This window comes from Zonotrichia leucophrys, chromosome 1 (genome assembly GCF_028769735.1).
Source record: "Zonotrichia leucophrys gambelii isolate GWCS_2022_RI chromosome 1, RI_Zleu_2.0, whole genome shotgun sequence".
Taxonomy (NCBI): Eukaryota; Metazoa; Chordata; class Aves; order Passeriformes; family Passerellidae; genus Zonotrichia; species Zonotrichia leucophrys.
In genome coordinates, this window is record NC_088169.1 from 86,770,757 (window position 1) to 86,787,131 (window position 16,375).

Sequence of the window (16,375 nt, forward strand, 5' to 3'; positions counted from 1 at the left end):
AACCCATTGTCCAGGCTTTTATTTACTGTGGCACACCAATACCCAGTGAAATATCTGCACCGAGAACTCTACCCTAGCAACGTAGCAATGGCATATTGTGAGACTTAGCATGCAATAACCCCTTTGGGCGTTGCCAGTGGCTCCTGTTATTTGGTCTACAGTGGTTTGTAGTCAGGAACTTTGCTCTGGGATGAACAAGGAGAGGTTTTCTATGGCAAAGTCTGCTAGGACCCTAGAGGGTGTTTGGCCAAGCAGGGATGCATCCACTTTACTCACCGAGCCCAGCATTTCTTGGGGTCTAAACAAAGATATAAACTTGTCTGGCAATGGCCATGGCATGGCTGTAGGATTTGGTGGTTGCTGGGCCTTGGTTTTGGGCAAGACTCAGAGCTCCCATCATCTCTCCAGCCAGCAGCTGATCTGCTGTCTTTCTCCTCTCTGCCTGGCATAACTTGTGCATGCCATTTTATACACAGTTGTTGGGCTGGGGAAGGCGTAGGGTCTGCATCTCATGAGGTTTGGAGAAGAGGTTGGACTCTTTTTGGGGCTGGTCTGCATAAGTCTGCAGGCCACAGGTACAAAGTCACCTTGCCCTGGCTTTCCCACCACTGCTCTCTCCTTACTCATTTTTGGAGGATGTCAGGTCACCCCCTGAGGAGTACTCACACATGCTGGAGTGCAATCTGAGCAGAGGACCAACTGTGATAACTTAGTTCTTTCAAGGGACTTTTAAATCTGTGTGTCTCAAGAAGCTTCATTGAAGTACTCTCCATTTTTTGGTGGAAGAAAAGGAAACATCCAAACTTAGTAGTTTACTTGCAGTCATGGGCAAACTGGGCAAAAACACTCTCTTGTTCCAATACTTATAAATGTATCACTCCCCTCTGCTCCCCTGGTCACCCTTCCCTGTGTTTTCAGGGACAGAAGCAGCAGGTTCCTGCTCTGTGGCTTGCAAAGTGCTCTGCAGCCTCACGGCTCTCTGTAGACACTTCAGAGTAAATATTTTCATGGATGCTTTAAGGACAGAACAAAGCACAAATTAGCTGTGCTGCAGAGGACTCATTGCTGGCCTAGGCCGCTCTGAGCTGCTGGCTCAGCCCCCACACACACACATCTGCTCCATCCATCTTGGACCAACAAATTCCACCCTCCCCCCGCAAGAAATGGTGGCAGTGGTCAGAAAAGGCTGGTCCAACCTCCCCATTAGTCCAGTGGGTTTACAATCTGCAGAACACATTGAGTGAGTCCAGGTGTATGTACTTCAGCTTCACAGCAAGGTGGATTCTCCATGGGACTGGTCTTCAGAGACTCCAAGCAGCCACAGCAGCAGCACAAGTCATCAGAGCCTGCAAGCACTCAGCTCCTTGCAAGGAGAGGAACTCCATCACAAACAATGGCTAGGATGGAAACTGGAAAGCAGGGCTCTCTCCAGGGGTCCCTGATGGTTTCTGGTATGGCAATTACTCATTTTTCCAGTGGATTTTTGGTGTGCAGTTGCTACAGTGAGAGGATTTAGGGCAGCCTTGTATTTCCAAGCCAGTAAGATCCTGTATGAATCCCTGATGAATTCACAAGCACATAGTCTTATACTCCAGGCAAATGCAGCAGCAAGCTCATGGTCCCCTTCTCCCCATCATTTAGACAGAGGGCAGCACATTTGGGGAATATTTCACAGGGCTGAGGGGATCCAGCAGCACTGAGCTGTTCTCTGCTTTACCACAGTGCTGGCTCTCATTAAAAAGAAAAAAATAAAAAAAAACAGATGCAAAAATGGAACAAAGAACTGAACTGAAAGAAACAAAGCTGGAAGGAGAAAAGCTGAGCAAGAGGGGATCAGGCTTTAAAAACAATGGAGCCTTTCAGCTGAGCTGGTTCGAGGCCGCCAGTGAAAGTGAGGAGAAAATACATAACCTTGCGGATCTGGGCTAGCTCTGCTATCCTCTCCCCAAACTCCTGGGCATCTGCCTCATTGCATTCCACCTCCTCGGTCCCCGGCTTCTTCCAGAAGATTCCCACTGGCTCCAGCAGCTGCCGGTTCATCAGGTGGGTGAGGTCAGGAGTCCAGAGCTGGGAGGTGCCCGTCACCGTGACCTTGCCGGGTCTCTCCAGCTGCATGTCCCAGCGGAGGAAGCGCAGCTGGTGCTGCTGGATGAAATCCACTCGGAAGATGTGCTCATTGGGGTGCAGCAGCCTCTCCCCGTCCTGGGCCCTCATGTTCCTTTGCTGCAGGCTCTGGAACCGCAGCCGCATGCGCCGCGTCAGCTGCTCGTCGCAGGTGAAGGGCAGCTCCAGCGTCTCTGCCCCAGCCGCCATCACCCTGGCTGCTCCTCTGCTCCGTCCTCAGCAGCGCGTGGCTCTCAAACGGGACACGCACGGGGAAGGATCAGACAGGCCCCTGGAGCTGGTGTCCCTTCTCCACAGTCACAGCAGTGCTAGGCAACCTGGCCCAGTGACGCAAAACACCCCTGGGGCTTCCCCTGAGCGCCTCCCGACTCATCTGCAGATCCAGAGCTGTTGGTGCTGCTGTGCACGATAATCTACAGGGAAGGGATGTCTCATGTCAGCCTCCCCGGTAACCTCCCTGACAACCATGGCTCATTAGCCCAAAACAAAGCCAGGGATGCCACCTTGGGAGGGATGAGTGGTAGTGGTTTTCTCTGAATGTACGTTCAGGGCTAACTCAGGCTGGAATGAGACTCTGGAGGAGTCTGGTCCAAGTTACTGCTCAAAGCAGGACTTACTTCACAGTTAAATCAGTCGTGTTTCTCCGAGCTTCATCCAGTCCATCTTTGAGTATCTCCATGGAGAGAGGTCCCACAGCCTCTGTGGGCCCCCTTCCAGGGTCTGACTGAGCTCATGCAGTAGATAAGCTGCAGCTTGTGCTGCTGTCCTTTGTCCTCTGGCTGTGCATCCCCACAAGATCCTGGCTCCATCTTGTCCACACTCCCCTATCCAGGCAGGATGAAGCTCTGAGCAACAAGGTCCAGTGTAAGGTGTTTCTGCCCACAGCAGGAGGGATGGAGCTAGATGACCTTTAAAGGTTCCTTCCAAGGCAAACCATTCTGTGATTCTAGAATCAAGTAGCTACACACAGCAAAAAGCTACCCTTTTACCTTCTCTCCTCCTGGATGTACAAACCCACTTTCCTCCTGACCATTTTGGTGGCCTCCATCAGGCTGTGCCATCCAGAAAAAGACACGAGGGTCCCAAGGGACAAATTGACTATAAGTCAATGAACCCCAAACTAACATGACCATCATGCCCTTTTCTACATGGCACAGCTGGCAGGAACCAGACACCACACTGCTCCTGCATCAGCAAATCAGCACCAGCATACTGGCATGGTTTTGCCCCTCATTTTAATGTCTCCATTTCTTTTCATAAAAGCTAGACACATCTGAAGGGTCATAGAAAGGGTGTTACAGAGCCAGATCACACCTAGAGCCATGTAGGATCATCCAAGACTCAGAAAGTTAGAAAACAGCTCTCAACTAAATTCCAGCACCTAAATTCCATTCCCACTCAGTGATTCACACCATGCAGGCATAATGGGAAGCAGGGGCATGGAGAAAGCAAGGTGGAAGAAAACATTTGAATAAAATAATCCCCTAGGATCCACAGGGATGTGCTGGCCTGCCTTATTTTCTTGAAGGTATTACCCCTCTCCATACCTAAGAGAGATAGTTTCACTGAGTGGAATAGAGCAAGGGACATGCAGAGCCTATGTTACATCCTGGTGTACACCAGGAACACATTTTCTAGTAGCCATGGGTGATCTGGGCCAAAATTCCTGGGCTGATATTTCAGAGATACTAAAGCCTGCATCAGCATCTCTCAGCTCTTGCCAGACCCCAAATAGAGACATTTTGGTGTCCAGCAATGTTATCACAACATGTGATAACATTGCATGTGTAATCACACTTAGGACTAAGGGGCCCATTATTTCTGTCTCTGAGATCTTCAGCAAATAAGAAATTATTTACTGTGAGCATGGTGAGACACTGACACAAGTGGCTCACAGAATTTGTGGATGCCCCATCCCTGGAAGTGTTCAAGGTCAGGTTGGATGGGGCTTTGAGCAACCTAGTCTAGTGAAAAGTGTCCCTGCCAGTGGCAGGGGAGCTGGAATTGAATGATCATTAGGGTCCCTTCCAACCTTTATAATTCTATAAATCAAACCTTTCTGAAAGAGAAGGCAGGCAAAAAAAGCCTCTGAGAGTTAAAGTAATGGAAAATGAGAAGTCGCAAACACCCACAGCCAAATTGCCAAGGGAGGAAAAGCAGGGCCCGGCAAACTGAAATAATGAAGTGTCCAAAGGAACCCAGCCTCTGTTTGGTTGGCTTTTCCCAGGGCAGAGCTGGAAGTGAATGGTGAGGAAGGATGACAACTTGCCACTCACCCTTGGGGGTGTTGATGGTGAAGAACAAGCTAAACAACCCTGTGCATCACCCTTGTGATAAGAGCCACAGCAGACACCACAGCCACCACGGCAGGAAATCATACTGCTTATCTAGAAGGCAACAACAGCCATCCTGCTCACATATAAATAAAACCCTCGATTTTAACAAAAAATGGGGATGCTGCAAGAAATCCCTGAGCCTGGTGTTCATGCTCACCACAGGAAGCAGAAACTGGAAGAACCACAATACCCAGGGCAGATGTAAAGGTGTGGGGTGGAGGGAGGCTGTAGGAGCTGTGGGTGAAGGAGGTGGTGAAACCTGCACACACTGGCTGCCTTTTACAGTAAAATCTGAGAAAAGCTGCTTGCAACTTGCTGGTCTCTTGCCCTGTGATGACACACACCTGCGCCAGAGGCTGAAGTCCCCCTGCCTTGGCTTTCACAGGGCTGACATCTCGCACAGCTGAGGCCATGGTGGAGATGGGCACAGACTGTCCAAGGATGTGGCACTGAGCACCTCCCTCCCCCTGTACCTCTCTACTTGCTCCCCAGGCCTGCAGCCCCTTGCCCTGCTGCAGCTCCTTGGTGGCTTTCTGGCACACAGGACATTTCCCTTGCCCCCCACACTTGAAGGAACACTACCTCATGGTGACATGCAGCCATGGGACAGGCCAGGGATGGGTGCTTTGGCAAGCAGTGACTTGGGAGAGATGCTAACAGCCTGAAATCAACCTTCCTGCCCCAGTATGAGGTGTCTCACTGCCAAGGTGGGACACAGTAAACAGCCAAAGAGAGGGGACACCATGGGAACAAGGGAAACAGGGCCTAATGCTGCAGCTGAGCAATTCAATCATCCTGAATTTTGTTCTTGTTAATTTTTGGATTATTTTGGTATTCAAAGGGTCAAATTTGGGATCTGAAAAACAGAATGGGATTTGATCCACTTGGTTAAGGAGAAACTGGCCAAGGCTTTGTTTGGAGTGTGGTGACTGCAGTCATGATGACCAATGTCCTTTGCAAGACAGTCTTTTAAGGGAGATTTTTGCACATTATCAGCTTTTCAGGACATGAGGCATCTCTGAGAACCAGTTTTTGACCTGGACAAACACAATTCGAAGCCAAGGTGGTGACAGGCTCTCCCCTGGCATGGGGAATCACTCACCTTCTGCCACAGAGACTCCCGGGACGCCAGGGAGGAGCAGGCAGCCACGAACCAGCAGTTCCCAACCTGGCCCTGGTGCAAGTCATGGGAGCTGATCCCATCCACAAAGAGACGTGGATCATTGCAGATTTCCTGTGGGACAGGAGAAAAACTGTCTCAGTGAACAGACAGGGAAATACAGGGAAATCAGGAGTGGGGATTCTTGGCAAAGGAAAGTCACTTCCTCTCTTCTTCAGACTCCATGCAAACCTGACCTGCAGCTCTCTGCTGGCCTCGCTCATCAGGCTGGTGGCAGAAGGACCCTGCCCTGCCTGCTCCTCCCACCAGGACATGGGCAGCATCACAAGACCTACTCCCCATTCTGTCCCAGCACCAGGGCAGCTTTGTCATAATTATCCCTGTTGATAATGGTATCGTTTTATAGTTTATAGTAATATATATATTACTGCCCTTCTAAGCCTCCTCTTTCAGTGGACACTTTCTGTGACTGCTTTACAAAGAGTGAAGGATCTGCTCTTCCAGATCCTAGCACAGCAGGTAAAAAAAAATTGGTGAGCCAAAAGCTTTGTAGCTGAGCCAGAAGGATTAAATACTCATTCTGCCACCAAAACCAGGATGGTGGATTGTGCACAGAACCACGGATGGAGAAACTTGGGTAGGAGCCAGCAGGGAGGTAAGCTCATCCCTCCAACCATGCACCAAGACCATCAGATTTTCTCTGCCTGGCTCCTGTCAGGCTGCCCTCCCTGCTTCCCACTCCCACTTAGAGCCTGGCCAAGAAAGCACTTAAATAACAGAGGGTGTTGAGCAAGCTTCAGGTGACACACTGCTTTTTAAAAAATTATTTTTTTCCTGCTCAATCCTGTTTCTAAATTCACATACAGCTGGAGGCTGGGAGAAGATGGGACAGACAAAGAGCTGAAAGAACCTTTTCCCCTTTGCTATTACATTTAAGCTGAAGAGGATAAAGGAAAAGCAGATTATTATTCTTCCCCCACACCTTCCAATTTTTCAGGCTGGTTGTACCCAGAATAAATTGCCCCCCCGTCCCCCTGACTTTGCATATGAGGACTTGTCCATAGATTTATGGAAGGGCTTGGGTTGGAAGGGACTCTAAAGATCATCATGTTCCAAACCCTGCACTCCATGCAGAGACCCCACTCACTAGATTATGTTGTCTAAGGCCCCACCACAGGGATAGAAACCATAGGCACCTCCTGCTATTCCCACTCAGCCCAGCCAGCACCAAATACCTCCAAGTTAACCTGACACAAACCGGCCAGGATGAGACCCAAGGAAAAGGACTAATCCCTGAAGCTGGCGGTGCAGAATGCTGGGATGAGCGCTAGAGGGAGGCAAGCTGACAGCAGCGAGGGCAGGAGCCACCGGCGCCTCTCGGCATCGCTGAGTGCACACAGGGATGGGAGAGGAGCGGGCTCAGCTCCTGCTTCCCTGCACTGGAAAGCTCCCAGCACTGGGGATGTGTCCGCTGCTGGGGGTCTCTGTGAGATCTGCTCCTTGTGATCCTGCTTTTTATCTATCCCATCTGAGGGCCACAGCTGCCCCTTCTGCCCTTGGGGGGATATGAGGATTACAGTAAAGGAGTTGCTTGGTATTACACAGGGGAGACACAGAGACACAAAATGGTCTGGGTTGGAAGGAATCTCTTAAAGCCTATCTACTCCAATAAGTGAGGACATCATCAACTGGATCAGGTTATTCAGAGCTCAGTCCAAGCTGACCTTGAGTGTTTCCTGGGGCTGGTACATCGCTCACCTCTCTGGGCAAGCGGAGCCGGTGTCTGACCACCCTCTTTGTAAAAAACTTCTTCCTCATAGGTAGCCTAAATCAACTGTCCTTCAGTTTGAAACCACTACTCCTTGTCCCGTCTCAACAGGCCCTGCTAAAAGGTTTGTCCCCACCTTTCTTACAAGCCACTCTCGAGTACTGAGAAGCTGCAGTGAGGTCTGCCCTGGAGTGCAGAGCTGGGCTACCATGCTCCCCTGCAGAAGGCCCACACACCACGCTCAAGCCCTGGGACTGAGCCCAGTCCCAGTGATCCTAAGCACAGAAACACCAAATCAATGTGGTTATAAGGAATTTCTGGATATCATCCACTCCACAACCCCTAATCAAAGCAGGGTCAGCTACAGCAGGTTGCTCAGGACTGTGTTCAGTCAGGTTTTGAGTATCTCCAGGAATGGAGACTTTGCAACCTCTCTGGGAAACCTGTGCCAGTTTTTGGACCACCCTCACAGTATCCAGTCTTTTCTCATACTTAAATGGAATTTCCTGATTTTCAGTTTGCACACACTGTCTCCTGTGCTGTCACTGGGCACCACGGAGAAGTCTGCCTCTGTCTCCTTCATTCCCAGCTCTCCAGTATTTATGGACATTGTTAAGATTCCCCTGAGCCTTCTCCAGAGTGAAAAATCACAGAACCATTAAGAAGACTCTAAGATCATGGAATCCAGCCATTCACCCAGCACTGCCAAGCCCACCACTAAACCATGTCTCTCAGCACCACATCTGTACTTTTCTTGAATATTTCTAGAGATGGTGATTCCACTGCTTCCCTGTTCCAATTCTTGAACACCCTTTCAGTGATGAAATGTTTTCTAATATCCAATCCTTCCAAAGGGGAAGGCAGCATTGCCTTCTTGTTCTAATGCTGTGGAACTGATTCTATCAGGATGAGTCTCATCCATGGGTCAGCCTCCCCAGCAGAAATCCCCCTGCCATATTCCTTAGACTGGAGCTTACCAATATTAAATTACTTGGATTCTTCCCTATGGAAGATGCTGAGTTTCCACTCATACATTTTATACCTGGTGTAGACTGTGTGGCCTCAATCCACTGGGATGACATTCCCTGTATTCTTTCGGGCTGTATTGAGGTGGGAGCCAAGGACCAAGGCACTGTTTAAGCCAGGCTGCAATGCCCCAGGACTGCATGGAGCACGGTGGGGCCCTGGTGTGTGATGCAGAGCACAGTCGGAGCCATGGAGCACCATGCCTACGTACAGAAGTGGCTGATGGACAAGATACCAGTGGGAACTAGGTCAAAAAGCCAAGAAAAGCTTTGGAACATTTAGTGCTCCTTTTCCTGTGAAAAGTGCTGAAAGTGATAAGGAGCTTGTTCTGCAGCCAGATGGAATTACAGGGCCTGGGATTTGCATGTGCAAACAGAAGAGAGAAGCAGAGATTCCCAGACCAGAGAAGGTCAAAACCTTGGTTTCCTGCCCTCCCTGCCACACAGCAGACAGAATCCAGGTGAGCAATAACATTTATCCAGGCAGCAAACAGCACGTCACCCTCCCAGCACCATGACCCAGAGAGGGGAGGGCAGCACACCAACATCTACACCCACACACACCCTGGGGCCTCCTGGGTTCAGGCTTCAGCCACTGCAGAACCAGCTCAAACTGCCTCTTGCCACTTGAGGCTCCAGCAGGCCGGAACTCCATCCTGTCCTTCATTTATCACAGCCTGATCCTGGTTGCTCCTGGTCTGGACACAGATGGAGAGCAGGACAGAACAGGGAAGGGAAGCCAAAAGCCATGGCTGCAGGGAAGCAATGGTTTTAATGTGTGGCTCTTAACTCTACCTTGGCCAAGGGAGCCATCCATGTCTCTTTACCCCTAAGGAGAACCTGTCTTGGAGTAAATCCCAAGAATCACTGAGGCTGGAAAAGCCCTTAAGATCACCAAAGCCAACCATTAATCCAACATTTCCATGTTCACCACTAGATTATGTTGCCAAGTGCCACACCTACATGTTCTTTGAACACTTCTGGAGATGGTTATTGCAAGGAACCCAAGCATCATCAGAGAGGATCTGCCCTCCCCAAAATTGTCTGCTGAAATGCCTGCTGAGCTCCAGGCAACAAAACACAATTTAGAGAAAGCCTGTGTGGATGGTTCTATGGAATGATTCAGATTGATAACACGGAGAGGGCCAAAATAGTGATTCAAAGTTCTGATGATTCATATCCTCCCTCCTCCAATGGATGTGGGACAGAGGTGGAAATCAGAGCCAGAGCAGGTCCCTGTCGATAAGGGGCTGATTGCAGAGGTCTGGCTTATGTGAGCCCAGATTGGAACAGTTTGCTCCCTCTGGCTTTCGGTTTTTGAAGTTCATTAAGGGAAAAAAAAAAATACCCAATCAGAGCAATTATCTTGTACTTTTTGCTTCCCACCCAAAAGCACATGGTCTTTCCCTCTGCTCTCCCTTTTCGGATACTTCCCCAAAATGCACAAAATTTTCTTTCAAATACATTTAAAGCAGAAAATATCTTCCTCACCTTCTCCAGCCACTCCAGTTCCACACAGGGCTGTAAGGAGAAAATCACTTTCTAATTTGCTTTATAATTGGTGACTGTTTTACCATAAATGTTTCCTGGTGCAGGTTTCTGAGATTCAGATTGACTGGGGATCTGGATCACATCCAGCCAGATGTGGGGAGGGAAAAGCTATGGCAGGAGGAGGAATAACCACGGGAGATGCAACATCTGCTGCATGCCAGGACCATTTTTTGCTAACAAGATTTTGTAAGGAACAGACTAGTCTAATTTCATTGCAGAGCCTGGCTGTTTCAGAACAATGCCTTCACTCAGACTTGCAAAATCAGCAAAATAATCTGTTAGAACGGCTGCATTCCCTCCCTCCCTTCTGAGCAACTGGGAACCGAAAGGATCCTGTCTTAAATGTCACTCACACAGACAAGAGAGCAAGAGGCCCCCAGGCATGGTAAGCAGTGGTGACACAGCAGACACAAAGGTCCCTGTGTTGCCCTGCTGCAGGTATCTGCAACTGGGATGTGATTTTGCAAAAAAGGGGAATTAATAAAATTTGCACCAGGGTGACAAAGGAAAGGGAAACAGGGTGAACTTAGAATACCAGGTGTCTATGCTTTCAGATGGATTAATATAGGATTATAGAATCAGGGAGTGGTTTGGGTTGGAAGGGACCTTAAAGATCATTTCTCTCCAACGCCCTGCCATAGGCAAGGACACCTTCCACTAGAGCAGGTTGCTCAAATCTCATCCAACCTGGCCTTGAACACTTTCAGGGATGTGGAAGCCACAGCTTCTCTGGGCAACCTGTGACAGTGCCTCATCACCCTCACAATAAAAAAATTGTATTGTAATATCTACTTTTGATCCATCCTTTTTCGGTTTAAAGCCATTATCCCTTTGTCCTGTCACTACAGGCTCTACTAAAAAAAATATACTTGGCAGATCAGCTTCACGCACATGGAAGGAGCGTAGGCTTAGCTGGGAATATCTACACCCTACAGAACTGTTTGTGGGGGTTTGTATTGCCTCAGTCAGGCATCCCTAATGCTCATCCACTCACAGTACCTCAGTGTGTACACATTTGTATTGTTATCAGCTCCCACACCATCTCAGCACCAGCACAGAGCACTGGACACTCCACCCACAGCAAACAGGACTTGCTTGTGAAGGGAGGCATCCAAAAACACACGCCCCCCACAAACTCCTTGACTCAGTTTGTGAATCACAGCATCATGCAATGGCATTTGTTCCGGCACCAGGAAGACTGGGGGCAGTGTTTGTTTTGGCACCAGGAAGAGCGGGGACAGAGGCAAACAAGATCTAAAGGTCAGTTTGCAGGACCTTATCAGGTCCCTCTGCAGTTTTATCTTCCGGGTATCCAAAGTACAAAGGCAGCCAAAAAAGGATAAATCAATGAGAGGTGGAGAGACAAGAGGCTATGAGAGCACTGCACTTCCCCAGGAGTAGATGGAGAGGGATTGGAAGGAGACTCCAGACCTGTCATTCCTCCCACATGCCCTTTCCAGGGAAGCACTCTTGGGAAGTCTCACCATTACTCCATCCAGGACTTCTTCAGTCTCTACCCAGCCAAGACTGATGCAGAGGCTGGCACAGCCTGGCTTTTAGCATCACCACTCATCCAGACACAGCCCTCCCCAGTCCACCTCTCCCACAGCAAGTGCTTTCATCGGGTGGCAGAGCCACCACTAAGGAAAAAAAAGCTCCCTGGACACCAAGAGCCCCGAGGGCTGCAGAAGTCACTGCCAAAGCAGGAAAGTCTTCACATGGCTCACTGACAAACTGTGGATGGGATGCTCAGAGCAGTGAGAGGACATGTGAGGAAGAGGAAGGAAGTAAGCTCCCAAGGCTGTTTAACTCCTCTGACAGATAGACCTCTCTGACTCAGCACAGTGCTGCTGGCCACCTTCACCCAAGTTCCCCCACCCTCCATCACATCCCAGTCGAGCTCTCCTACAGATCTCCCTTGACCCCCTTCCCCTGGGAAGGACTTGCAGCCTTGGTTTGGCAACCTTTGGCAACCAACTTGCAACCCTGGTTTGGCAGTATTGAGAATTTAAAGTACACCCACACCCAAAGTTTGCCCTCCCACATGGCACACCATGCTCTCAGTTGCTCCAACACTTTCAGTTGCGAGGTTTAACCTCCAATAGAGGAACTGCTTGGCTTGAAACTGTGAGCATGAAGCCCCAGACCTGGAGGATCACGGTCATGCAGGTACAAGTGAGGGACCACCCACCACAGGCAGGAGCCCTGAGGATGCTCCCCATCTTGCACCACTTTTGAGCCATCAGTCCCCACCCTGAAGGATGCAGAGGTGGGGCCATGCTGGAGGAAAGGGAGGAGCCTATCCAAGCAAGTCCTGCTGTGAAACACTTCAGTATCTCAGGAGGAATGGTCCAAACCCAGCCAGTGAAATCCTGAGCAAGCTGATGTGGCCACGAGCTCAGCTGCACTGTTTCTGCCTCCAAGAAACATAATTCAGCAGCTGCTCTGCCTGAACCCCAAATCCTGTGTCCTAGTGAAAACCAGTCTTCTAAAACAGGATTTAGAAATCTAAATTGTGCAGGGGTTTTCTGTTGGTTTTGTTTGTTTGTTTTTAATTAACCAAAGAGCCAAGTTATTGATGGGAAAAGAACTGGAAGCTGCAAAGGAAAACTACCTCCACACTCCATTGTGCATATCTCAGATCAAAATCTCCAAACTGCTTTTCTGTGGGGACACCTCCCACACCCCTTGAGCCATACTCTCTCCATTTCCTTCTCCCAGGGCAAGGAAATACCCTTTGGTTTGTGATTGTGTCCCATTCATAGCACCTCCATTCAAAAACAGGACTTGACCTCACTACAATCTAAATTAATCCCTGAGTATGCAAAGATTATGAAAAATGAGGTTATCATGAGTTTAAGCCATTTAAAGAAACTACTTCCAGCCCACGCCTATTCTGGTTATTCATACACTGGGTGTAGCTTTACAAACAGAATCCTGTTTTATGAGAAAACCACCCTCTAGAGATGTGGAGTCATGAGCTTCTGCTAACTGGGAGAAGGGACATTAATTCTTATGTAACTCTGTCAGTGGCATTTGCTTCAAACCACAGTCAAAATTTAACCACCCATGACCACTCTCCATTAAGATAGTTTGTTCATCCTTTTCCTTCTTGGGTGGGGACTGGGAGAAATGCATCACTGAGCAGTGGTTTCTTCACAAAGATCCAGAAATACCAAAGAAGCATTGTTTTATATTTCCACTCACACACACTCACCCACTCACTCACTCCCAAACGCACGCATTGCACACTCACACACACACTTACACTCTCTGTATTTTATTTTCCTTCTGCAAGAGGCAGCACCATGCCTGATCAAATCTTTTCAAGAGCTTCAGTGAAAGGCACTTGCTCCAGCAAGAACACCTGCCCTTAACATCGGCAAATCACCCCAAAATCCCATCCTCTCTCCCAAAATCCCATCCTCTCTGAGGGCTCATAGATTAGAGCTCACGGGCAGTGCAGAAACTCCCAGCCTGCACCAAGATTAAAAGCCTTGGCTGATTCAGAGCTTGCATCCAGCTCTGGGATGGAGGACATGGATCTTGCTTGCTGGAACAAGTCCAGAGGATGCTTGGAATGCTGAAGCAGCTCTGCTATGAAGATAGGCTGAGAGAGTTGGAGTTGTGCAGTCTGTGGACAAGAAGGACCCAAGGAGACCTTAGAGCTCCCACCAGTGCCTAAAAAAGCTCCAAGAGAGCTGGACAGCGTGCATGAAGTAACAGGACAAGGAGGAATGGCTTGAATGGCTTTAAACTGAATAAAATCAAGCTTAAGTTAGAAAATAGAAAGAAATTCTTTCCTGTGAGGATGGTGAGGCACTGGCACAGGTTTCCCAGACAAGCTGTGGATGCCCCATCCCTGGGAAAGGTTGGATAGGGCTTTGAGTGGTGAGGAACACATTCAGTGCAGGTATCTTGGTGAGCAGCTGCAGTGTGAGCTCTGGGGAGAGGGAGCCCAAGCCTGAAACAAGAGGCTGTGAACTGCTGACCAAGGAACAAAGGGCACCTGTGTCCCACCCTCGTGACCTAGGAGACACTAGGAGACCCTACAGGCATTCCCATGCTTGGACTGCGAGAGGATAAAAACATAAGGTTTTCCTTTGTTCAGGGTCCTTCCTCAGAGGCACCAGCTCAGGCTATTTTTCTATCACTGCACCAAGATGAAATAGTTTTAATGATCCAGATCTCTGAAACTCTGTTCTGGGAAAGCTGGGGTCACAGTAAGGAAACCTGCTCTCACCATGAGTGCAGGGAGCCAAGTGGGGCACCCACTGTCTCACCCTACAAAGGGGGCTTGGTCCCAGCGCGGGTGGGGGGAGTGTGACTGCCAGAGTGGCCCCTGGATGGCTGCACAGGGAAGTTCCCTGAACACTGAGCAACCAGGTGCATCCAGTGGAAGATATCTCTCCCATGGCAGGGAGGATGGAACTAGGTGGTCTTGAAACCAAACCACTCTGTGGTTCTGTGACAAGCAGCTCTGCAATTGCTCCACAGGACAAATGCGCCCCTCCACGACCCCAGAGCCCAGTCTGGGAGGGAGGATTTGCACATTCCCTGCCATGGAGCTCAGAGGCAGTGAATGGCCAGGACTCCTTTCTGTGACACCCTCTGCTATTCTGCTCTTCCTCATTACCAATACAGTAATTTCTTGTCCCCAACACGCAGCTGCACTTAGAAGCACGCCATGAATCTAATCCAGGGATTTTACCATCACTTTTGCTTTTAAGGCCGTGTCCTTCTGATGCTGAGGACAGAGCAGACTGGCTGGAAATTTCTTATCCAAGGCTGCACTAGTGCCAAGCAGCTTATCAACTCCAGTTCCCTCCAGGGCTAAGGGGGAGAGTGTGCTTGCCTGGCACCATGAGGCCGTGGCCCTGGGAGGATCTGGCGAGACCTGCTGGAACACAGCCAGGGTCAGCATCACATCTAATGGGAGCAGAGACCTTTTAAAAGAAGTGCAAATAAGAACAATGAATCTCTTGTCCATCCTTGAGGGATGGAGTAGCCTATGAATGGCTTAAAAAATGTAAAAACAAGGTCAATTCAGAGATTGCATAAAATGATGATCAAATCTTTTCCTGGCAAGGAACATCCAGACTGGCAATCATCTGCAGTTTTACTGAAAACAGCAGATAAATTAACAGGCAAGCGGCTCATAAATTCTTAAGACAAGAAATGCAAAGGTCTGGAAGGATTTTAACCCCTGTGATGGACCCCAGGCATAGTCTGTTGACTCTGTTCAGAGGAGATGATCTCTCAGTCAATCCAGCAGCACAGAGGGGCCCCAGTGTCAACACTAACCCCAAGCATTCTTTGGAAGAGACCAAAACTGAGAGAGACAGGCCAAGACACTGCAGAAAGCTCAGTAAAGACACCTCTGGAGCACAGCAGTTAGTATTTTAGTATTTCTGGAAGAAACACCTCCAAGTGGGACACCAGAAGGTTTTTGCACCCCATTGCCAGTGTAAGTGCCTCTCTGCTAAATCTTGTGAACTTCAGAGAGCAAAGAACTGCAAGAACCTAACCTCTGTCCTCCCCATTATCTTCACTCTTGTGTTTCTGCCAGCTTCCCAGCCTGCACTACACACTGGGGAAATGACCTTTTAGTGCAGAAACTTGTGGGCAGGGAAGTGCTGGTCCTGCTTTTAGTGAATTAGTTCATTGACTCCTTTCCCCTTCCAGGAAACCCCCAAGGGGATTGACTGTATAACCCTCATACAGCAAGAGAAAAGAGCTAAGTGCTTAATAATGTAAAGAAGAGTGGAGGTAAGAGATGCTCTCCCATCCTGCAGCACCTCTGCCAAAGACAGCAGCATCCAGTCCAGGAGACAATGGACACAATGTACCCTGCATAACAGGACAAGGGAGAATGGCTTTAAGGTGAAATAGGGCAGATTTAGATTAGGTATTAGGAAGTAACTCTTCCCTGTTAGGATGGTGAGACACTGGAGCAGGCTGTCCTCAGAAGTTGTGGATGCCCCATCTCTGCAAGTGTTGAAGGCCAGGCTGGATGGGGCTCTGAGCACTCTGGTCTAGTGGAAGGTGTCCCTGCCCAAGGAACTAGAAGATCTTTAGGATCCCTTCCAACTCAAACCATTCTATGGTTCTGTGAATGGATACAGAAGTCACAGTAGGCATATACCAGGAAGGCAGGGAATGGCTATTGAAAAATCCTATTGTCTTGGTTTCTAAAACAAGATTTCTCTTGTCTATTGGAATACGAATCCCAAGGTAGATTGTGCCTGGGCCAGTCTGACCCTTGCTGCTAGGCCAAAGGCAGCAACTGTGGTGTATCACCCCAGAGACACCTTTAGCTTGCTGGTGATCGTAGCTGGGCAGCCGAACAAGTCCAGGCTTGTTAGGAACTCCGTTTACCTTAGGAGGGAAGGCTTCAGGCGATGGTGAGGAGGAAAAGGAGATGGATTCTGCTGGAGGGTTAATATCCAGA

The 16,375-nt window shown here is 49.2% G+C and overlaps 2 protein-coding genes across 2 annotated transcripts in view; both read right to left on the reverse strand.

The window, feature by feature from the left end:
• The window catches only part of CAPN5 (calpain 5), a 53,010-nt gene that overhangs the window by 14,935 nt on the left and 21,700 nt on the right, over positions 1-16,375 (reverse strand). Inside the window, exon 3 of the mRNA XM_064720509.1 lies at positions 5,563-5,694. Coding sequence (XP_064576579.1) covers positions 5,563-5,694 — 132 coding nt within the window. The remainder of the gene's footprint in view (positions 1-5,562; positions 5,695-16,375) is intronic.
• On the reverse strand, positions 1,834-2,512 carry OMP (olfactory marker protein). The gene has a single exon (XM_064720521.1). The coding sequence runs from the start codon at positions 2,311-2,313 to the stop codon at positions 1,834-1,836; it is 480 nt and encodes a 159-aa protein (XP_064576591.1). The 5' UTR covers positions 2,314-2,512.